Raw genomic sequence first — 25,046 nt, forward strand, 5'->3', positions numbered from 1 at the left:
CTTACTGTGATTTCAGTTGTTCCTTAAGTAACCCAGAGTCTGCAGCCTCCAGTCCCCACTCGTACCAGTGGTGTATCTCTGCATTTCTGTACTTCAGCTCTTGACAGTCCCAAATGAGGTGCTGCTTCATGTTAGATGACAGTGGGGCAGGATGCAGATCTTATTACTAGAACAGCCTCACTACTGTCAATATTACACTTTTACACCAGAATTAGAATTTGTGATCTTAGAATATGAGCCATGCAAATGTTATGCTTCTTCCACTTCCGCTACCTTCCTCAGTCCACTGTCTTTTTACAGATGAGCCAGAAAGGACAAGTAGGACAAAAATACAGCATTTGCTTAATTCCCTTTGGACTTCTATACCCTCCTCTTCTGAGGAGAATTGGATTGTTCCATTTAAACTTTAGGTAATGATGCTGTTGGTTTCCATCTTTAATCGAATCCTAAAATAAAAAGATACACAGTTGGCATTTTACTTGCAGTTTGTAATACAGTTGTTTTCAATAGGAGGTTCACCAGAAGATCTCCCTGACAGCTTTCTGATAGACATATGAGATCCCTATCTGAAGCAAGTTTAAATGCAGCTTTATCACTCATTGTAATACTTGAATAGAAAATACCAAGCTTGAGGTTTTGTACTTTCAACTCTTAAAGCCAAGTATGTAATAATGTATGAATAGTGTACTGAAAGCCTATGTACCAGATCCACCAGCAAGTCCCAGCAATTTCTTTGCCACACTTTTTTCGTGATCCGGTGTCAAGAAGTACCTAGTCAAGAAGGAGAATAAGAGGAGTAGAAACAAGTCTTCTTCCAAGATGTGAAGGATATATGACTGTTTCAGCTGTCATTCTTTGGGGCAGGTCCCATCAGTTTCTTCTGTGGAGGTGCGGCTAAGTGACCCCTCCCACAGTGCAATGAGTGAGAAACTGACTCTCTGAAGAATATAAAATTAATTTTAAAATGTGCTTACAATTTACAGCAAATTCAAAATAATCTGGCTGCAAGGTTTTTTGTGGATTACATCTTTAACATCTTATTTTCTAAGGCCAGTTGGGAAGCGGGTTTGCATCTTCATTTTGGAGGAATGAAGAGCATGGATCTCAAGAGGTTTATGTATTCTCTCTGGCTCTATCCCTGGCCTGATGAAGAATCATGAGAAGGTTTCTTTTCCTTCCTCTGTCTCAGCTTTGCCATCTGCAGAATAGGGTTAAAAATACTTATTTGTTTTTTATAGTTCTCTGCAGTGTCCTGATAGATGCAGCTGTGTAAAGGCTAGTTAGTGTTATTCTCCAGTATCCCAGCTTCCTGACAAAGCCATTGCACAACAGTAACACTTCCAGTAAGATGCAGCCTTTGTCTTTTGCAAAGGTGATAAGGTAGCTGGGAATAATCTCTAAAACTCCTTTAAGGCTCTATATTAACTGTGAAAGGAAAGATGTTTGTTTCACATGTCAGACAGACTATGCCTCTATATATCTTCCTTACTAGTAAGCCTGTCGTGAGCCACGGCTTGCAGTATAGCCAACGATGTTCATGCTCTGTTTTAGAACATGCTTTCATATACCTATGTATAAACACATCAGTGCAGCACAACAGTTAAGTTGCATATTTAAGTCCCTTGATGTCTACTTTACATCAGTCTTTAAATAACTTTTCCCATTCTCCCTTTTCTCCTCCACCGCAACTTTCACAGGTGTACATGCCTATTGTTCTTTGAAGGAAAATATCATTACATGAGTCAGTTTTAAATCTCTGAGGAGTTAGAATGATTGATATTTAATTTTCCTATGTTCTTCTTAAGCTGTGTTCAACATATCAAGTGTTAATGAGCAAATATAATTTTTTGAAGTGAAAAAATGGCAAATTTAATCAGTTTGTAATAGACTACCAATCTGCTTTTAACAGAGCTGGGAGTTGCATAATCACCTGTTTATTAAAGTGTTACTGTCTTCCATACTAACCAGAGTTTTACATACAGACTAGTATCTTTCTACCTTGGCATTCATGGCACCCTGCTGCTAATTTGAATTGGAGGGAGAAACATTTTTTAAGAGACTTACCTAATGGAGGCTTTCTCAACTAATAATCAAAAAAGGTTTTTCTTCCATTTTAAGAGTAATACATTCGGAGTGTGCAATTTCAATTATAAAATTAACATCAATTTTCCTTTTATGTGATAAGTACAATGTGAGTGGTAGACTGAATTTACAGCTAATAAAGACTTTTGGTGATCTGGTGTAATTGGCATCAACAGATGGCATCCACACCTGAGTCACCATGATTAAAAAGAATCCCTTGTCACAGCTGGCATATTGGGTCGTGCAGAACCAGCAAGCTGGTGCAATTGAAAACTTGCTATTTTGTTTTATATATCCCTTGTTTCCATGGATATAATTCTTTAAATTTTTTTTTATAGCAGAATATCAAGCTCCTGTATGATCTGTTCAATTTACTGGCAGCTAGGTTTTTTTTTTCCAGGAGTTAGGTAATCAATGAATTTTAACTAGGTCCTTTAGTGTTAGCATTAAGTTGAATACCTGTATGGTACTTATTCTCACGCACACTGCTGGATGTTCTTACTACTGGATGGCTGTTGCTGGTCTTGCATGTCTCACCCTGATTACTAAGCAGGAAAAAATAATCTTTTTTTTCGTATTTACTTTTCTGTCCCCTGAAGTTCACATAGTTAACTGAGTTATGACTTAGCTTCTTTTAGCAAGTCTCTGTCAAAGGTTTTGTAACGCTTCCTCCACCACTGCATCAGCAGCTGTAAATTAGGAGTGACAAAAGAATGTTAATATAGGTCTGCAGGATTGCTCATTGCCATTTCCACCAGCGATGGTTTTCGAGCAGATCAGTCCTATGTGAAAGAGCAGATACTCACATGCAAGGTGCATGTTTTCTATATGAAGTACATTTATCTGTGCATTTCAGGCTTTCGAATACTTCTTATGGTTCAGATTGTCTCTGCGTGCTGCTGCCTGCAGAGGAACCGGATCTAAGATGTTTTGTGGAAGTACTTCAGAGCTTATCTTAATGACTGTAAAAAGTTACTCTTTAAATATCCTAGCCCACTGTAGCCTTTCAACCTCTCTTTTTGTCTGTGTCCATTAGCAGCTGCTAAACTGTTTCACTTCATGTATTGCTGAATATGGAGACAGACATCGTCAAGTTTCAGTTAGGAGGAGTTTTTTAGTTATAAACTTCTGAAAATAAATATTTACAGTGGAAATGTTTACACTCTTCACTACAGCAGCATAAAATTGCCACTGTAATAGCCCCTTTCATTTTCCTTCTCTTTTCTACAAAATACGTGTCTTTCTTCCACACATGACTGTCTATGTTGTGTGAACATTTTAATAAGGGTTTTCAGAAACAAAAATACATTTTCTTTCAAACTGAAAGTTCCCTTTCAGGCATCTGAAGCAGAAATATTGCTTTGAATAATAATACTCTTAACTTCCTTGGCATGTTTTCTGTTTTTATGTTGCAAAAAGTTGTCAGAACTACAGCAGTGTGGAAGCTCCACACTTCTTTACAAAGAAATTTTTGCTGCCATGGTTTTAGCCTCCAGATGAAAATTAACATTTGAAATTACTTCAGGGAGAATTGAAAAACAACAAAGCAAGATAGTTCTACACAATTTTTCATCTTTATATATGCTGTTATTTTTGCAGGCTGTAGGGTAGTCAGGCTACCTGATAGATGTACAAAGTGATTGAAATCTATACACCTTGTATTAATCTTGAAGGTTCAATTGTGTTTGATGCTGTTCTTCTTAATCATCAAAAACTGGTAACTATCAACATCAACACTTCCCAACAGTTGCCACATTATGGTACATGAGAATAGGAGAGTTTCTTTCCACCTCTTTGTTTATAAGATGAGATTTTAGTAATAACTGTGTTAGAAGAGTTACCTTTCACTGTTTACATGATTCCTTTATTTTTCTGTCTTTTTCTTAATCAGCTGTGTGGTAGTTTTGTCTGTACAGGGAACGAGATGCCCCTGTTGCTTTCCATTCGGTGTGGAAGGCTGTAAATGCAGAGCTAGCATATCTTTCTAACAGATACAAAGTTGGCTTAGGCTCTGTTGCAGTGTGTCACTTCTCTGAATCTTTGTGAGTCACACCAAGTGAAACAGAAGCAGTGTTGGAAAACTGCTGATTACTGGGTAGAGCCGCTTACATTCTTCTTCACATGTGCGTGGCTACATTTTGTATAAAACATATGCCTGCCTTTCATTAACCTTTGGAAATTCTTTGAAAGTACAAACAAGCTCTAGAAATTATACTGAATATTTATTTAATATTTACTTCCTAATATAAATTCCCACATCCTGTGCAGGCTGTTCTTTCACTTGCTTTTTAATATGGCTTGTGAAACAACAGTTTGAGAAACTGATGATTTTTCTGTAGTCCATTGTCAAAGCCACAGAAGAAGGAAAAGCAGTCCTTCTATCCTCTCCCCCACAAAGACAGCAGCAGGAAATCAGACATAAAGCTCCTCAGAGCTATAGATCTCTCTCTCAAAGACAAGATATTGGTTTGGTTTCTCTGTTGTGAAGTCAGTCTAGAATAGCTACAACAGACTTTTGCGTATCAGAATTAAGAAGTGAGAGAAATGAGAGACTACCGTAATTAAGTAGATGGAGGTGAATCATGCAAAGGAAATGTTTCAAGGTTATATTGTAGAAAATAGAAGATTGTGTGAAAAGTTGTATATTTGTTCTTTTTTTAAAATGTGATAATAAAATATGTTGTGCAAACAAGGAAGTTATCATCTTCCTGAAACTCAAGAGCTGAGCAAACTGTCCTTGTGAAGCAAACACACTTTCAGAAAAGAATATTTTGCAGGGGGCTGTGTATTAGTGTATTTGCTGCTCAGACTCCTAATTACTTAGATTATGCACCAGAATCCATTTTTCATCCAAGATGCATACAACATCAACCTTACAAATGTAGCTCACATGTCTGTATTTTGTGGGGATGCAAATTATGCAAAGGTGATGTTTGATGATAGGGTTTCCATCCTCAATAAAGAATCAGCCATAAATTGGACTTGGATGGGGAAGGTACCTTGGCACTCTTGATGCAGTAGTGTTAACACGCCTGTCAAGTCAGTGAAGCCTAATGCTAAAGCAGAAGAAGGAGCAGAAAAATGCGGTTTGTCAGGAAAATCACGTAGCCAAAGCATCTTTCTTTCTGTGAAGTTTATTTTCCAGCTAGTCTTCAGCAGCCTGGAGGAAGCTTTGCAGCAGGTGTAAGAAGGCTTTTCATCTTCTCATTTGCTGAAAAAAAAAAAAAAGTGTAGCAAATTTACAAACAGAATGTATTTGAGAAATACAAGTATCAAGAAACAAATAAGGCAGCTTTTTTTCATCTTGTCACCATATCTGAATCTTTGAAACCTGTCATCTTTTCTCTATTCTGTGTCCTTTGGTGGCAACTGAAATCTCTATATTGATATGGCTACCAATGCACATGACAGTCTGGGTAATATTGAAGCACTGCCTTTGGAAAAAAAAAAGATACAGGCTTATTGGATTAATTTCTTTCCCTATTCATCTGTATTCTTCAATGCAGGTGCACATTCAGATGTACACTTTGTGAAGATGCCCTCTGCTGCTGCTAAATCTCATTCGGTTTTAAGCATGTTCATATTACTGTGTCTGTACTAAGCACAAATACACTCCGCATGTTAGAATGGCTTTCCTTGTGTAGAGTGTACGTCAAATACTGCAGTCTCCCATAAAATATGGCAAAGAATAAAATTAAAAGGTGAGCATTGGCCTTTTCTAATTGAAGTGGTAAAAACCGATGTGGTCCCCAAAATAACAATAAATAATAGTGCTGAGGGAATTTGTTGTCATGCAGGTTTCATTTTTACCATAATTATCTTGAAGTTAAAAGGAAGAATATCCAGTAGACATTTATTTGTTAATGACCTTCACATCTATCCTGATCTGACTAACATTTGTTTGATTCTGACTATTTCTATGACTGAGGAATAAATGAATGTCCCAAAATTCTCCGTCCTTACACAGAACAATATATTGTGAGTGATATATCTCACTCATGAGACACCTCTCAGGATAATAAATTATGACAAATTTGTTTTTTCTAGCATTTTACTTATGCTTTAATGTAGACTAAATTATCTTGTTTGTTCATCTGGGTAAAGTGTTCGTGTTAATGCACTTAAACTCCCAGTACAAGTTTAAAAATAAAGCATTGAACATCTTACTCACAAGCATGAGTAACATTCCTTTACAATAAAGTCCTTGGGGAAAAATAAAATAAACAAGTAGCCAAAATGAACTCGTATTTTTGAGCTAGAGAATAGTGATGATTTTATTACATCCTGATGCTTATGATTGACTCAACATGAAAATAGAAAGTAGAAATGGGAAAGACTAATTAGGTTCTTTTGTCCATTCCCTAAGGAACCTTCTACTGAAGGGTATAAAATGATCTTAAACATCTCATCCATCATCAAAATTGATTCTGCATTACAAGTTGATATGAAGAACCCAGTCCAACAAGTCAATTACCTAAGATTTTTGAGTTGGAAATGTTACAGGCAGCATGTTTTTTACAAAATAAATTCCATATTTGTTAGTCTTCCCAAGCTCAGATGGGCTATTTAGAATGATTAATAGGTATTCATATTTGCATGATGCAAATCATTCTTGTTGAGAAGAATGCTCAAATTAGAAACTAAAACAGCTTCTTACTGGAAAACATAGATTCAGCTAAACTGAAACTTCCTGTTGGACTGCTTTCACAAAGAGAGTTCAGGTTCAAACCGTGGGCTCAAGGCTCCTAGAATAAGCCTTCAGTCAGAGCTGTAACCTCAGATGGAGAGCCTCATGTTGGTATTTGGTCCGAATCAATTTGGACCTGTATCTCAGCTTCCCAGATGAGTCACGTACCGCTCTCCCAGCGTGCTCCCATGTGCGAGTCAGACCAACCGTGTTTCTCTGTAGCCAGTACACTGCAGGAAAATACATCAAGGCCTCAAGCTGCAATTACAGTTATTCAAAGTATTCCTGTTTCGTAGCAGAAAAAAAGGAAACACACTCCCTGCAAGCCATTGCCTAGCAGTGCTCTCTTAAAAGCCGTACGAGGTAAAGATTCAAGACTCTGGCCTTATTCAGGTATCCCAAATAACCTTCACTAGGGGATCCCTAACCCCTGGGAGTGCTACATGTAATGCAAAATTTGGAAGATGCTGGATTTATCCAGTCTGAGAAAATGTTAACGAGAAGAACAGACCATTTAACATCCCAGCTGTGTGGCAAACAAATTATGTGGAAGAAAGAGCTCCTCAGTTATAGTGGATGAACTACATACAACTGCATTGTTTTGCTGGGTTTTTTAATTTCCTGCAGTTAAGATGAGAAAAAGCAGCTTTCTTGAATAGCATAATTGTACATACATAGCCAGTAGCACTATGTAAACAGCTTTTATTGCATTCAGCTTTGCCTAATCTCAGGCTAACTGGATAAATCTGGACCATTTCTGTCACTGCCAGTTCCTCTGTTCCCAGTCTGTAGTACTTCTGTGAGTAGTCAAAAGGTGTTATGGGAATGTGCTATTTATTCTTTGGGAAATCATATGACATTTTCATTTTATTTTGTTGATACAGAACAAACTGAACTGGTATTGAAAATTTAGCTGTGGAGAAATGTCAATCAATAAGTGTGTAACACTTTATTAGATGGAAAGTTAGCTGGTAGCGTTAGCTGTAGTGTTATATAAAAATGTCTTAAATAGCACCTGCCAAGAGTGCACAAGTAAAGTCTGGTCTCAGACTTAAAAATATATTTAAGGGCAGCCATGACTTGTTTCTGAACATGATGGAAATACTAATGTGGAGCTAGGGCCAGGTAAGATTATTCAGAAATTGCTAGGGAGCTGGCATATTATGGCTGCTGTATATTATACCAAGCCTGTTCAGTTTGTTCGAACCCTACCTTGCTTCCTTGTTGTCTCTCAGGGTATGTTTGGATTGTGACTGTAAGGGGCATGAACACCTTATGTGTATTCATGGGCATTTAATATGTAATGCAATTCTTGCTACAGTGGAACTCCAGTCCCAGACTGGGATTTCTAGGTGGTACTGTAATGCAGACAAAATAATGTATAGAGGTGTGAGCTGTTCCAGCCTAGTTAGATCTGTATCAATAAAGAAAAGAAAATGCCATATGATATTCCAGAGAATAAATACCACATCCCCATAAAACTTCTGACAACCCACGGAATTACTGCAGAATAGGATCAGAGGAAATGCCAGCAAGAGAAATGGTCCAGCTCTAGCCTATAATTGATGTGTATATACACACACTTAGGAAATATGTATTTTCAAACTAATGATGTAGTTTTGTGAAACGAGCAATTTTATCTGGAATAATCAGTTTTGACATTACTCAAAGGATATATTTTTAAGCATCTCTATATTAAACTGGGAATTTAGAAAGGAGGGGGGGTTATTCTAGCTAGCTGTGAGATGCTTGCATATATTTCATAAAACAGTAGGGCTGTGGCTCATCACTACTCTATGTTGTAACTAGCATGTTACAGGCCAAATGTTTTTATGTTCTTTTTATATTCGGAAAGAGGTGGAGAATTTACAGGTCAATCTTCTCTTTTCCTTCATCCTGTGAAAGATCTAGTGTTGACTCCTCTAAATATAGGAGGAGGTGGTGATACAGGAAACCAGCCAAGGCACTGGTCAGTCTCATAGGAGCTTTAGATAAAATTTCTACATGCACCTCAGTCACTTCGTAATCTAAGCCTCGTTGAAAGCTAATGGGACTTGAAAGCACTTTTGCGAAAGCCAATTTTCACATATAGCAGTGTGCAGGCAGCAGGGCTGGCTGACTGGCTAGCTCAAAGCAGGTAGGATTTAGTTTGTGCTTGAAAATCAGCCAATTACTATTCACTGTGCTGTCCCTTGGCTGATAATGAGACAAGGCTGTGTTTTTCCTGAGCAAAGGATACAGTAGAAAGCCTCTATGTTGCCAGTAGCTGTACTGGGCAGGATGTGTCCCGATGAAGCCTTTCAGCTTGGTTTATAAGCAGCGTTTTCCTGAAATGTCAAGCTAACAAGATTCAGACAGATGTGTTTCTTATTGACAATTCATCTAAGATGAGGAAATAATGAAAAACACGTTTTAAATTCATAGCTCAGTCCTGATAAACCCATTTGGGTGTAGCTGAGGTGACTTACTGTGGAGTAGTGTTGCTGCATTCCATTTTCTCTCTTTTTTTTTTTTTTTTTTTTTTTTTTTTTTTGCATCGTAAGGTGGTATCGTTGCAAAAGGCCAAAAGAAGAAAAGGTGGACTGCCTACAACTCAAATATAGATTCTGCATGTATTAGATATGCACAGTATATTCTGAAGCCTGGGTTAAAACTAGTCTTAGGAGAAACCAAACATTTTTTATTTCTTTGTGAATTAAGCTCTGGTAGAATTCTTGCTTACAAAACGGTTTTCTTTCTTACCTGACTCTGAGTTAATTACTGTCTCTGCAAACAAGTGATTTCTCTTTGCGCCATCTCTGAATCTACTACAATGGAGGAATCGGTTAAAATAAGGTTTAAAACCGAGGGGGCAGTTTTTCCATACCACACATAAGAGTAGCCATAGCTTCCTTGCAGGCTTCCTTGCTTGGGCTGCCTTCTGGCTTAACACAACATACTTACAGGGAACCAACCTCGCTGGAAGTTCATTCACAGCTTTGTTTGTATTTTTCCAAGGCAAGAGAGATTTCCAAGAAAAGCTTATCAGGAAAGCTGGCATAGCTGTATAATTACAATATAGCCCTGCTGAAGATTACATAGTAATTAATATTTTTAAGGCTAAAATTAGAAAGTGCATTTCAAATGCCATCACAGTCAACACTATTAAGTCAAATGAAATAAAGTGATGAAAGCGAGAATCTGTTTTTTCAGCTCATTACAGAGGTTTTGTTTAATTTCATTGAGATTCTTTAGCGCACAAAATGTCTGGGTTTGGGATATGCAGAAGCGACAAAAAACAATTAATACAGAAGTATGGCAGCAAGAAACCAGTAATTAATAAATAACACTGAAGCATTTATGGCCAAGTTTTGCCAGTACAAACATCAGTTGCCTTTTAGTGTGCTCATTTTTACAGTGATAGGCCTGTAGGAGACTTCAATAAAAGTGAATAGGTATGTGGCACTGGGGGATGTTTTACCCTTGATGCTGTTTTAGTTTCTGGAACAGAGTTGGAAGGACTTTAATTAAAGCATTAGAAGCATCCAGGTTATATGACCTGATTCTTTTTCTTCATTATTTTCTTGACACCTTAAAATACCAGAGTGATCTGTACACATTTGGATAGCTATTAGTGAGTGGTGGGCCCATATGATTTAGGGATACCTTGACCACAGTTTTATCTTGGACTTAAAAATTATTCACAGTGTTTGTAGGAGCATACATACTGTGCCTGTGAAAACATACTCCAGTATAAGCCTTTAAAGTCAATTTAAATGTATGTGTTATGGTAGAAAACAAATGTCTAAACCTATTTTGAAAGAAGTTATTGCAGAAAGACTACATGGTCACTGCCTGAGTTTTTAAAGTACTTTTAGCAGAACTTTGTTCTGGACTTCGATGGCCTCCATGGAGGCACTAAACCTTAACTCCTGGAAGGGTGAGTTAAAGTTAAATGCGTGGTACCGTACCTGTTCAACAAGCATATGGTAAAGACTGCTCTTGACAAATCAGGTCATCAGCGACTGATCAGATCTTCAAAGTATCTTCCATTCAGAACCCAGCTCGTTTGGGGAGGGCAGAGATGAGCCAGCATACCCCTGTACTTCTGTGTGGCAGTGGCGATGCAATTACAAAAAAAATACTGAACTAGCAGTTTATCTTGCTAGTTGACTAAAATAGCACAACTGGGATCTGTCACTTTTCTTTATAGTATGCTGACTATTTTAGATGGAAAGATCAAGACATTTTATTTTATTTTACTTTATGAAAAGGTGGAACCTAATCTTACACTCCTTAGTCCGCACCTGGTCACGCAAAGAAGTGTCCAGGTTTGCAGAGCTGCTTGGCCACTTGATGAGCTGCCCATGAGGTAACTGGGAGGCTGACAGAACTGAACACTCATGAAAACCTGATCACATAATGGTGTGCCTGCAAATTCCTGTTGATAAAATCTTGGGCACGTTGCCTTACTGAGTAGGGAAAAAATGTATTTCAGTTAAGGGAGATGTTGCCTTGCCTGCAGTCAGTGATATTTATAGTTGAAAGTAACATTTAACTGCAGTTTTTGCATAACTTTTTCTGAAAGGGTGTTTTTTTCTTACCTCTGCAATTCTAGAGGTTAAAAGAGCAAAGAACATACACTTACGGATTATCAGATCAGTGGACTGGCAGAGCATTAGTAATCCTGTAATTTTGCTTGCTCCTGCAACATTCTCTGTAAGTTATCCTACTAACAGCTAGTCTGTCCCATTTAAGAGGTTCATTAGGAAGAGAATTCTTTAACTTTTTAATCTATCAGCTTATAGTCTTTTGTCCCAGTAATTTTTATTTTAATCTCTCATTTTATGCTTTCATGTGTATTTTGAGCAATTTCTGCTACATAATGGGTTTGGGGGTTTTTGGTAGTGTAGTTGCAAAGGGAATCATTGCTTTTTGGCTTTTTTTGCCATGCAGCCTTATCTATTCATAAGAAAAAAATTACTGTATCTCAAGTTCATTTTGAAGGAATCGTGCATAGTAAAGAATGAAGGCTAAAATGCAGCTCCCTCTACGCAGGCGTATTAGCTCGTTGTCCATGAGTGGTCAAGTTGTAGGCAGTCACAGTAGCAAGCAGCAAGTTTTGCTTTGGTAAAAAGTGAAGGCTTTTTTTTTTCTATTGCTACTAGAAACTGCAGTAACCATTAGGTGAGGGGACCATTTTATAACCACCTCCTCACACGGGGTGGATGCGTGTACTCAGTGGAAGGAGGTTTATTGCCCTTTTCAAGATGGAATTTAACTGCTGCAGATATAAGTCTTGCATCTTGTCAGTCCGCTGCCTCTATCAACACATGCTAACGGCTACCGCTGCCCGTGCACTGTCCCTGGGGAGCCTTTGGAGCTTAAAGGTATCTGTTCATTTTCTGCACATTTCTAGCTTTAATATCTATCATTGAATTTTCTCTCAGTGGACCAAACATTAGCTTGCGGATTTGACATTCTACGCTAGAAAAAGGTTTTAGAAGCTATTTATTCCTTGTTTAAGCTGCTTGCTCTTCTAGAAATTGAAAAATGACCCCATAGATTTACAAGTCCTGTCTGAGGAAGTGCTGGGAACACTTCAGGATTCAAATTTTACTTGTTTCTTTGTGTTTGCGTTCTTTCCTACATCTGAACACTTTGTCCTGTGTTCTGGACCTAGTTTATCACATTTTAATTGATCACATACCCCAGCAGCAATACCAGTTGTTAGAACTGGGTGTTGTCACAGTAACAAGCAGAAGGAGGCTCTAGAAAGCTCTGTGTACAGAAGCAGCTTCTTAAGAGTTTAAACCATTCTTAAAAGCTCTATGATTTTTCCATTTCCTAATATGTTTGCATTCCCAGAGCAGCAACTAACAACTGCTGGTAATACAACTAATGGTTGTTACATATACAACCAATCATTTCTGTTGAGTTTTTTCAATAATGCATTTAATTAGCTTGGGGTTTGGAGAGTTCATTTCTTTTTCTTATTTTCCTTTGCTTTTCATCTTCTGGTTGCAGTGTATTGTTGAATTTTTTTTTTCCACAGCAGAAATCTTTGATACCAACTACTATATTGTGGAGCTAATGGGGTACGCCACGGGCTTACTGTTAGGCAGCACAGTACCTTCTCTTCAGACTTTCTTCTCCTGCAAGGGGGCAACTGTTGAGAATAACCTTCCTGCCTATTGTGCACACATTTGTTAAGTTGATGCTTAGAACAATTACAGGCTCTTTCTCTTCCTGCCCTGAGTTTCTGGAATCAAATTGTTCAGTTCTTCATGAGAATAAATCCTGCAACCCTACCTAGCCTCTACTAATGCTTTTCAATTCTGGCTGGAGACAAGTAATAATTTATTCATATGTCAGAAAACAATTTGAAAAAAGTTGAGAAGAAAAGAAAAATGGGGTAGAAAAGAATTACTTTCTAAGACTTTAAGGTAGGGTTTTGGGTGGGTTTTTTCCCCTTTCAATGTCCTGAAGGTGAAAGAAGTTTGGAGGCTACGTGTAAGAATTGGAGAGGAAAAGCAAGAAAAAACTTGAGAATACTTGAGGACAGCAGGAAATTCTGTCAAGCACTTCTCATGATGATTGTCTTATCATTTTGATAGTAATATTGAGAAGACCGTACTCAGCACTGCAGAATAGGACATTTCTTCTAGAAGAACATTTGGAATCAAGCTTGAAAGACTTGTCAGAGCTCAGCTCTTTCTCTGGCCTGAAAAATGCAATTACTTTTTCTAAAAATTCATTTTTCTCATAATTTATTATCTTTTTTTTGTTTATAAAGAACGACAAATTCAAAATCTTTAGGAAAAAACTAGTGTTTAGGATTTCTCCCCAGTTGTAATTTGTGATTTCAGGATCTGAAATGTAGGACTCTTTAATTCACTAGACAAATTATGCTGTAGAAAGAAAAAAAAAAATCGGGAATAAATTGTTGCAAGTTATCCCAGAGCTGTCAAAAAGAAATTACAAGATAGCTGGGCCCTCCTTTGAAAGTATCTCAAGTGAATCTGTAGGAAAGAAAACTGAAATAATACATAAAGAAACGTGCTATGTTGCCCCTCAGTTTCTCAAAGATTCTGGCTTCACGCAAGGGGAAAAGAAAAGGGCTATGTAGACAGAGGATCTTTTCTCACCTTTCCTACAGCTTTACCAAAAACATATTCAGATGAACAATCTTGAAACATCACGTAATCCTGTGGTGATAGAATGCAGTGGAGCTATTTAGATTTTGTCCATTAAACCAGGTTGTGAATCAGGATTCTTGAAGCAATAGTGTTGTTATTTTTTTTCTTGATCAAGCTCAAATAATCTTAATAATGTGTCATGAACTTGCAGGCTCTTTCCAGGACACTACTCTGGAAGACTACCTTTCCCTAATCCTATCTTTAGCTACACTCCTTCAAAGATGATAGCAATAGTAATTTTGCTGAATATTTGTTTGAGATTTGAGAGGAAGGAAGGAGCTATACAGAGATAGTATTTTCCTACAGTGAGTAAAATAGTTTCCTTCCTTTTACCAGTAGGAGAGGTTGTCCCAAAATATTTCTAATGCTGTTGTGGCTTTAATTGACAAAAAAACTACACTGAATCCTGCATTATTAAAATACAAGCAAGCTAAACTTTCACTATAAAGTATATTAATTATGTTCCTGTGACATTCAAAATTGCACTCAGACCGTGCCTGTATTACATATCCAGTACCTAAGGACACTTATGTAGAAGTAAAATACTTCTTGTAAATTTCCATATGGTGGGGCATGATTTAACTCTTGTCATACTTCAGAATGAAAATTCACAAAAATATCAACTGTTCTGTGCTGTAATTTAAAAGAAAAAAAAAACATGTCCAGTTTTGCAGCCACAATATCAGCTTCAATTTGGTAATTTCAGAAACTGTAGTTTTAGATTCTGCTGTTATTTCTACTCTGAGACCTTCTGACATTTCTTGTGTTCTAACAGTCGTAGCTTTCTGTTGTTTTAAATGGCTTTTTCTCCTGTTATATGAACTACCAAAGTGAGTAAAAGGCAAGTTGAGCGACTATAGAGAAGCCTGTGAAACTAACTATATATGTAGCATTTTTAAAAGCAGAGAAAGTAAGGGGGAGAATACATAACTTATTTAAATGGTCTGTGCAAACTATGGATGATAATTGCTGAAAATAAAAATAAATTTTAAAAATTCAAAAGTTTTAGACTATTACCGTCCTTTTTCTTAAACTTGAGTTCTAAGTAAGTTACATCATAACTGTGGTGTTATTTGCCTAGTGAGTTGGTTTTGACTTGCCTGTAATATCATAGGATCACAAAGTCATAGAATCACAGAATGGTTTGTGTTGGAAGGGACCTTCAAAGATCATCTAGTCCAACTCCCCTGCCATGATAATATAATAATATGTTACTACATTTTTCACTAAGTACTTTCAGAGTGAAAATTTTATTTTCAAAGGGAGCTCAAAGTACGAAAACATGGGTGCCAAACTACCCAAATCTGTCAGTGTATGGTTTTGTAGTACTTTAAGAGTGTTGGTTTCTTCACTAGAGGAGCATTTAGGCCAGTACGTTATCCATTTGTCCTCCAGTTAGCTGACTTAAGGCATCCCACTAAATAAGCCACTAATTGCTTACTGCAGTGTGGCAGTTCAGTAATGAACTCAGTATGGATGTTGTCTGTAGTACCTGGTAGTATTTTACATTTGTTTGTTCTCACTGGCTCAGTGATTTTAAAGCAGTGGTTTAAAATCAGGGTGGCACGCCGAACATCACGGGCAAGACACGTAAGCTAGAAACAGACAGGACCAGGCATACGCCGGGTGATGTGGTTGTTCTCAACATTCCCATTTCCGTAACATTTCCCGTGGGCTGGTACCAGCTCTAGCACCACTCTAGAGGAAGCCCTGTGTGTTTGCTGGCAAAAGCATCCAGGTGGGTGGGGAAAGCGCTGCAGAGGACATGGCTATCGTGACATGCCAGGGTTCTTTACCACTTTCCCCGCTCTTCTGCGAGTTGATACACTGCAGAAAAAAAACCTGTAACTTCTATTTCAGTTCAGGAAGTACAATTTAGGCGCTGGGGTAATTCGATGGATAGTGTGTACTAAGAAAAATATTAGAAATCGGGAAAGGCCACATAGTCCATGGAGGCTCGTTTCGTTCCAAATACACCTTCCCTAGGTTATCATCCAATTGTTAAGAGAAAGAGTAATGTTACCCATTTTTTTATAATTCCACTTCTGGGTATTACGGAGATAAATACCTAAATGCCAAAGAACTAACTTTCTTTCAGAGCACTATTTCAGGGAAAAAATACTTAAATGCAGATAGGTGGGATGACAGAAAAGAAATTGACCCTAAATGAAAAATATTACGATAGTGATACGAATATATGTGTATAGTCACGGTTTCTCCAAGTTCCCCAGAGACAAGCTTCCAATCATGAGACTTTCAGATAGTAACCTTTCCTTTGATTTATCATTTCAGGACCAATGCAGGAGACAATATATGACTTCTGGAGAATGGTATGGCATGAGAACACAGCCAGCATAATCATGGTTACTAATCTCGTAGAAGTGGGAAGGGTAAGTGATTTTTCTACTTAAAAAGATGAAAGACTTCCAAGGTGTTTGCTTTTGGAAATTAAATAGCAGACCAACAAGATGCTTATATACTGAGTATAGCACATAAAATATTTATGACTGCCTGTGGTAAGAGGTTCATTATCAATTATTTTTAAACATGCCTTGGATGCTTGGCTTTGATAACATTAGCACAATGAAAAAGTAACTGATAAAGCTGCATTCTGTACAGCACAGCCTGCAAAGACTGACAAAGAGGGAAAGCATCATATCTTTGTATATATTTCAGATATACCATTTCTATTAAGGGAAACCAGGGAATTGGTTACAGGATGAGTATAGAGTTATTTTTTTAAGGGTAGCTGAGGCAGAGTAATTCTGAAACAGATTTCTGAGAAAAGTAGCTAAACTATGAAATTGCACCTTCTTCATAGTATATTTGTCTAAATCAGCCTGCTTTGTTTGGGTGTTCCTTCCTGTAAGCCTTCTGGACTAAAAAAGAAAAAATTAGCTTTACTCATTTGTATACTAAATTTGTTGACCAGGAGGTCGTCTTCAGGAACTGAGCAGTAAAGGAAAGTTTGAGTTACCTGGTTGATACTGTGTACTTTTCTGTCTTTGCTTGCTAACTTCTAAAGTAGGCCTCCTACTCAAGTCATTATGGCTAATTTTGTTTTCAACAAGTATTGAATTGAACCATTTTCTTTGTTTCTCACAACCGTCAATAACTGAGTCTTTTAATTGACTGGCTTGTCTATGCACTGGTGTCTTAGTTCTCATCTGGGATGCTTTTTTCAAGAAAATTTGCTTGGCAATTGGGCATACAGCTTTCATCTGGAATGAAAAAACCACTGCTTTTATTGCAACTACTGCGATTATTGTAAATCAAAGTGCTGAAGTAAGAAGTCAAATGCACATATCTTGGTGTGAGCCACATGGTTTTAAGAGATGTTTTTAAGTTCATGCTGGTGGAGTGGCTGATACCCCTCTGCCCTGTGGCATTTGCATGAGGAGAGAGAGCACTGTTTGTGGTGTGAGTCCAAATGTCAGATCTTGTCTCCTTTTTAGAAAGTCTAGTTCTAAAACCTCAATTCATTCTTCCTTATGTCCTTTGTCAATTGTTAATATAAAGCCTAACAACATTTAGATATCTGTGTGCCCAAGACTACCAACAGGTCAGATGCCAGTATTATTTTTAGATATAAAAAAGATGGGATTTGTGACTGCAATTAACACCTGCTGCAAGAACACATGTAAGACTAATTGCAGAGACAAAAAAGGATCATGGAGGCCGCTTTAAAAATTCAATCCCTTGAGTGAGGAAGGAGGCAGAAATAGTTGGATGGTCATATATCAATTCCAAATGGATGGATTTGTAAGAACAGGAAGCTTTCCAGCAAACGTCTTTATTAAAGCTTTATGCACATTCATAAGTACTCAAGTACACAACTTAAAAAAGGGATGTTTTCAGGGTACGGATAAACAAGGCTTAGGACAAAAATAGCATACTGCATGAAGCCACGTGCTGTTTTCCTAAAGTCAGTATTTGAAAGCATCAGAGTGAACTGTCAGGTATCAGCCAGGGAGACGCCAGTCTTGGTGCCGGTGTTGGTGGCCTCAACTCACAACGTTTAGGTATGCAGCACATTCCCTTAACAGCAAGTAACAGTTTGTGCCACCATGGAGATTTCTTCAGAGTGCAAGAGTCCTAGTGGGATACGGATCTGCGGCTTTGTTGTTTCTGGCAGTGTAGAAATGACTTTGTTCTCACTTCCTCTGGAGGCCAACATAGGTGAGATCAGAGAGCAGAAATTGAAATGAGCTTTTGAATGGAAATGAGATCGTTTGAGCTACAGAACAACACAGTCACTCTTCCATTGGTGCTTCTGTCCCGCTCCCAGAGCTGGGACCATCAGCAACAAGGAGGCATATTACAAACACACCATCTGTCCTGCAACCCCTAACACAAGCTCTGTGCCACCTTGATTAGTAATGATTTTAATGGACCTTTTGGTAGCATTCCTGCAGGGCGAACCTTGTAACCTTCCCAACCTTGAGGTTTTCTATTTCAATTGCCATCGCTGGTATAAGATTTATAGGGGTTTATTATTTTTATTTTTTAACCCTCTTGACCCATGGTAAGCTGAGGAAGAAAATTCCTTTGTATTTTCGGGGAAGAGGAATATCTATTTAACATGTTTGCCACACAGTGTATGTCCTTCATGAATTAATCATTGAGGGGGCGTATTTGTTTACCAGGACTGGCTGGATAGTCATTAAATCAGTGCTAGGAACTTGCTTCTTGCCCTGGAGCATTATGCATCAGGACTGTTTTAATTGCAGATGGAGGAATCACCATGAGGCTGTCCCTAATGCAAGCACCTGCTGCAAATGACTCAGTCCCCGCATTACCCTCCAGCAGGGTCCGGGTACATCTGCCAATATCTGTCATTATCTGAGGCACACTTGTCAAAACCATGCATCCCTTTAAGCTCTTGTGTGTTCCGGCAAGGGACCCTTGTCAGTGTTTCTGGCACCTGCAGACTGCTGTGCACCTGGTATTTAAATGGCAGAGAAATGTGTTTTGATTGTTTTCTCTCTTTAATGAACCCACCTGAGGGACATTTAGCTCTTTATCGAGTAGCCTGTTACCCAGTCACTCACATTTACACTGCTTGTGTGGAAATTCAGAACTCACTTGTGCTGTTATACTAATCCATCTGCCAGAAGTCTTATGACAAAATCTGCAGGGCTCCCTAAGGAGCCTTTTGTACTGGTAATTTAAGCTAATGATTTCTAAACATATTTAGTCAGTTTTATGAAGACCTCATTAGAATGTGACTGTTTATTAAAAATCTAAATGAGGTCTCACAGTCTCACAGAAAAATCATTGCTGAGTTGCATGAACAGTTCTTTGATAATGGATTATGAAGTGGTTTTTAGTTGAGATTGGTCTAGGTTGACGTAAGAACTTGTACAAAAAAACCAAAAAGCAGCCGTTGAAGCAGCCTTGAAAAAGTCTCTGTCTTCTTCATGCTGGGGTCAACAACTTTCCGCTCACAATGAAGTTCTCAAAAAGGGAATGACAATTTATGGTATAATATACCTACATTTTAGTGCAAGAGTCAGAATTTTCCAAACCACACACTAGCAGGTAAAAGCAAAACCAAGGCTCATAAAAGTCTATCAGTGTGACCACAAGCTATTTTGAAAGAATGTATTTTGGATTATATTAATGCAAGAGGCCTGAATGCTCACATTTCTAAGTCGTAGAGCAACTGAAGATGATAGTGTAAATTCAGACATCTTTTCCTGAGAGACTTAACATAATCTGGTGGATTATTCTAGAAGAAACAAAACTTTTTATCCCACCAGTGTAGAGGTGATCAGAAACAGACACAAGAGAACATCTTGCTTATTCCAAGACTGCTGTGGAGTACAGACTCCAAAAATCAGAGCTGGATTCTTCTGTGGAAAGCAATGGGAACTGGATCAAGGTCTTTATGTACTGGCCAAAGTCTCAAGTTGCTTCTTCAAGTGTTTCAATGTTTGAACACATTGAAATAGTTCTTTCCTCCTTAAAGGATTATGCTGGGAAGATTTAGATTATATTCAATTGTGCCATCTAGCTGTCACCTCCATCTTTGCTCTTGTTAGGCCAGTACTAATACTTGGTTGGCAGAATCAAACTTGGCATGTCACATCATTTGTCATTTGTCAGTAGTCACTTTCTCTCCCACTCGTTGTTTTTGCTTGAGGCAGAAATAAGTTCACCATGATTAATAAATGGTGAAATGCACTGATGAAATTCAGTGGAGGTGGTTGATACATAAATGTGCTGCAAGGACTCAGGATTGTCTATCATGCTTTTAATATAACAAAGTATTTACCAAAAAAATCACTAGAAATAATTATAAAAAATAAAACCTCACCCCAGGAGCATAGTAATTACAGTAATTAGAGTTTCACAATTATTATCCAGAATTAGAAAACATCCAGTGCTAATAGTGTTAATAAGCATACAAAAGACCCTTTTTTTGAAAGAAGGCGAGGTTGACTACAACAGAATGGATGTTACACAAACAGGGGAATGAAGGTCAGCCATAGACTGGTAAATAGCCCCTGTGCCTGCACGCACACCTTAGCGCTACTGAAACAGCCTCTCACTGCCACCTTCTCTCTCAGGAGTGCGGTGCTTTCCTGATAGCCATCTCACACTCCTTCTGGGTGACTTTTCCCTCTCAGGAGCTGGCAGGGCTGTATCCCTTTCCCAGGCTGGCACAGGGAAAAAGAAAGAACACAGTGGCGGCTTAGCTTTTCCTTTGCTTGTTTTACTGGACCTGTGGCTGCCATGCTACATACATGGCACTCTCATCTGCCTGGCTGCAAAAATGTTGATGGCTCTGACTTTTCATGCTTAAAAAAGTATTGCGGTCTACATGACAGTGAGGAGACCCATACAAAGGTCTTCTGACAGAGAATATCACCCTGCTGCTGGTTGACTAAAAATGTTCCCTGTTGTAAGATAAAATCTGTCAGGAAAGAGGAGTTCTTCTCAGGAAAGACTGTGTGGGCTCAGCTCTAAGCGGTCATATGTGCACATGCTGGGGCCTTGGGTCCAAGCTCGGTCCTTGCTCAGGATGTGCAACCTTGGTCAGCATTCAAGAAACATTTCTAAACCAGATAGATACAAATAAGTTTCCCTAACAAACAAAATCCAGAAGTCTTTATGTTGAACCAGATCTTCAGGTCCACCTGATGATTTGTTTCTGATATAGACAGACATGAGACATCCAAGAAAAACTGCCAAATAAAACCCTGTCCAAAGAATTCTTACTGAAAACACATTGCAAGAACAAAACAAAAACTTCATAGGAAATTCCAGCAACATAAAAGCTGTGTGAAATTCCCAGTGGACTTGCCACCTATTCTTAGAATAAAAAAGGAAGTTTTTCACATAAAGCTATTATGAAGCTTGCACTTACACGTTACAAGTTTTGATTATCTTCCATGAGAAGAATAAACAAAGGTAAATTCAAATTGTGTTTAAGATTCAGATCACCCATTATGGAGATATTGCAGAGGTGAAAACAGTAACTTCTCAACACGTCTCACAAGCAGCACATTTGTATTTAGTATAAATGGAAGAACACTCTATCTAATTGAAACTGCCTCTAAAGGTAATAAGCCAAATTACCTACATTGGAATTAGTTCAGGATTCTGGCATTAGCGCTCCTTAGGAGGTGTGCCAAAGAGTTTGTAAGCATATTGGTGACTAAGATTTCATTTTAACTTTTCTACTGAAAGAAACCACATTTTATAAACAAGAAGGAGAAAGGTTGCTCTATGAAACCCTTCCCTACCTCTAGGTAATTGTAGTCTCAACTTCTGAAACCTATAAATGGTGTCCTTCCCCATGTAGAGAAGAATTTTTTCTTAATCATGTGTACCCAGAAAACCTGGGACCTGTGTGTATGGTACATATTCTGTTTTACTATTGGTTTCACTGTAATTCCAGTATCTCCTGTTGAAGAGAGTAGAGTTTATGTTTTTACATGGTATCAATGAGAAAAAAAGGAAGGTATCGTAATTTAAAACTATTGTTAATCTTTCAAGTCAGTGAACCCCTCTAGTCATCAAAACAGTTTTCAGCTTTCTAGACTTCTAACCAGAAATAACAAGTTGGCATTATTCCATTATGCGTAGCAGGGAGGAGCCCTTAGGGAAAAAAATTGGCTGTTGCTCTTCAGGAAAGAGAAGGAAGCACTCTTTGCAATCATTTAATAAAGATGTCCCCAGATTAGCAGCATCAAACAGGACATCAACCTACAAGCATTCAGCACTGTCCCATGTCACTCAAAGCAGACATGGTTTCAGCTTTCAAGTGTTTTGATGCATTCTCGTTTCAAGTAAAAGCTATGTTTCAAAGAATGTTAATCAACAGAGATTAATATCTTAATGCTCACTAATCTAGTTGACATAATTCACTTTTAGAAGTAAATAGAAGAGGTTTAAGGATACACAAATGCATCGGCCCCCTTGTTGGGCTAGTTATTGAAGTGCTGCTAAGGTGTAGGATGCAGTTGGCAAAGAGGGCTTCAAGTTGTTCTTTGAAATGTCGGGGCTAGCGAAATGTCTTCATCACTGCAAGTCTCCTCACTTCAGCAGTCTTGTGAAATTAATCTCTCAGTCTCTCTCTGAAAGAAGAAGTATCCTGGAGGCACTGACACAATTTTACCTTACCCAGTAGAGTAACATGTAGAGCTTTCTAACCTAACATCAGATGATCAGGTTTTGGAGCCAGAAGGCAATCCGCTAACTTGGTGGTGCTCTGTAGCTCAACAAATGGCATGATTTTGCTCTTGGAACGGAAGCATGATTCAGTGCACAGGCTGTTCTGCTCAATGCAGGTATATCACGTCCTCAGAGCACAGGATCCGAGCGATAGGCACATGATTTCACAGTTGTGCAAGGGATTAAGACAGGCTCTGAGGAGCTCCAGCTAATCCTGTAACCATCTATCATCTTGGCATGCAGCCACCCTTCTCATGTGCTCTGTGCTCAGCCTTTTCTCCTCCAGGGCTGTACTACATTTGCACTAATTTACAGCCTTTTTTAAGGACTAGTAGGAGACAAAATTGCCTAAACATAAGCAATGAAATAGAGCCAATCCATATTCTTTGGCTGGTATTAGCAACGAAGGTGGGAACGCTACAACAGTTTTGCCTTGGATTATCTTTACCCTAAAGCAATTCTTCTAGACTAATTCTTTTTTATGGCCAAAGGAAGGTCACACCATGGGTTTGGCCTGTTGTCTTAATATCTAACCCAAGCTACCAGGATGACGATATGCTAACAGTACACCTGATTCTTAAGAGCAAAGGGTTGGCACTCATTCCCTCAGGTGGAAAGCATTAGTGCATGGCAACTGCTAGACATGTCCAGAAAGCCAGCTCTTCTGGGCAGAAGCTGATTGAGAGTGCATCCACCAGGCAACCTAGGATTGCGCTGCTGGGGCAACACGGGGCAGCAGAATGCGGAGAATTATATCAGCTCTGAGTCATCACTGAAAGAAATTAGACCGAGCTAGTAAAAATCATAGAGACATCTCTCCCCCTCTGGGAGCTGTGAACAACATAAAGATTTCTGGCTGCCTTTCTACAGACCCATTTATCTGATGGTGCCAAATAGTATCTTAAATGTTGTATTTCTCAATACTCTTCCATACCTTTTTTAGAAAACTATAAAATGAGGTATAAATCAATTAACTGACTTACTCAAATGCAAACAAAGAAAATGAAAAAAGAAAGACTGGGGTTTATTTTCTGCCAGAGGTTACTTTATAGGTTATAAAATGTTCTTAAATCACAATACATTTTTTGTTTGAAAAGTATTTAAATAAAAATACGTTCAATTATTGGATGTCCTTTTACTTCCAGTCAGCCAAATAAAAGTATATGATGTTATCCTAGCTACATCTGTAAAATCTGTTAAAAATTTCCTCCAGTGAGCTTGGCTGGCTATTTCATTTTATATCCTAGAGGTTCCACTTCAAAATTTATGTCTGACTTATCATCATTACTTAGTTCAGATTAATTTTAAATTAGAATATATAATACTGCTCTTCACTAACGACAATCCATGCAGTACATAGCCAGTTCTATCACCTTTTTGCTAAGAATATTTCAGAATCAAAGGAAATTGGAAACTTTGAATAATGTGTTATTTAAACTGTTCTGTACAAACTACAATGTATATTTCACAGCCAGCTCACATATTAATTCTGTAATATTCCTCCTATTCCAAATCTCTAAGTAAATGAATTACTGTCCTGGCTTTCATACTGCCTTTAGCTGGATGTGTCACATTGCCAAATGGCTAAATATACAGCTTCAGAAGTCACAATTTGTGTTCATTAGCTATCCACTGCCTACATTGTTTGTTATATTTAGAAGTAACAATAGCAACTTTCCACCTTCGTTTTTAATTTTTAGTTTCTCATAGTAGACTATTTTGCTGGGGGATGGAGCTAGGAGATGGAAGTAGGTAATCATCTTCTCCAAATTTCTAAAATTATTAGTAAAATAAACATGTTTGGAACAATTGGACAGTGTACCTTGGGATGAATAGATTAAAGCAGAGCATTTTCATTATGTCTTTGGCAATCACCCTTTTATCTCATCTTGTGATGAACATCTGTATTTTTTGGCACGTTGTTAGGATACAAATGTGGGGTGTATCTGAACAAACTCTCAATTATAGTTCTGCTCAGATGAGATTTCAAAATTATGTTTTCTACTTTGTGGATGATATTTACTGTTATGGTAGCAACTGTGTGAAAAAAAAAATCTAACACATTTAATATTCCGTTCTGGATTCGTGTATCAGTTATTTAGCTAAACCTTCTGTTAGTAGTTTTTGGGTTTTTTTAAAAACATGTACCAAATGTTTATAAAAAGGGAAAGAGATTCATCAAGTCACAGTAGCTAAAGCTGTACTAAAAAGAAAAAATGAACAAACATATGTTACCAGGAGTGTTTCTCATATTTCATGAATAAAACCATATTCTGTTTTGTTGCAATTGTCTTTCCTTGTACAAATAAAGGCCCTGATCCAATAAACTTTTATAAGTGTGATTTTGATTTACACTATTTAATGTATTTTCTGTCTTTAAGACCCCTTTGCATTTCTTTGAGAGATCCTGGAGGAGG

General features: G+C 37.9%; 1 protein-coding gene across 1 annotated transcript in view; it reads left to right on the forward strand.

The window, feature by feature from the left end:
- The window catches only part of PTPRM (protein tyrosine phosphatase receptor type M), a gene marked incomplete at its 3' end in the record, with an annotated part of 489,914 nt that overhangs the window by 439,179 nt on the left and 25,689 nt on the right, over positions 1 to 25,046 (forward strand). Inside the window, exon 23 of the mRNA XM_082014808.1 lies at positions 16,240 to 16,337. Coding sequence (XP_081870934.1) covers positions 16,240 to 16,337 — 98 coding nt within the window. The remainder of the gene's footprint in view (positions 1 to 16,239; positions 16,338 to 25,046) is intronic.

This window comes from Phaethon aethereus (assembly GCF_964289735.1).
Source record: "Phaethon aethereus genome assembly, chromosome: 2".
In the NCBI taxonomy this organism is placed as follows: Eukaryota; Metazoa; Chordata; class Aves; order Phaethontiformes; family Phaethontidae; genus Phaethon; species Phaethon aethereus.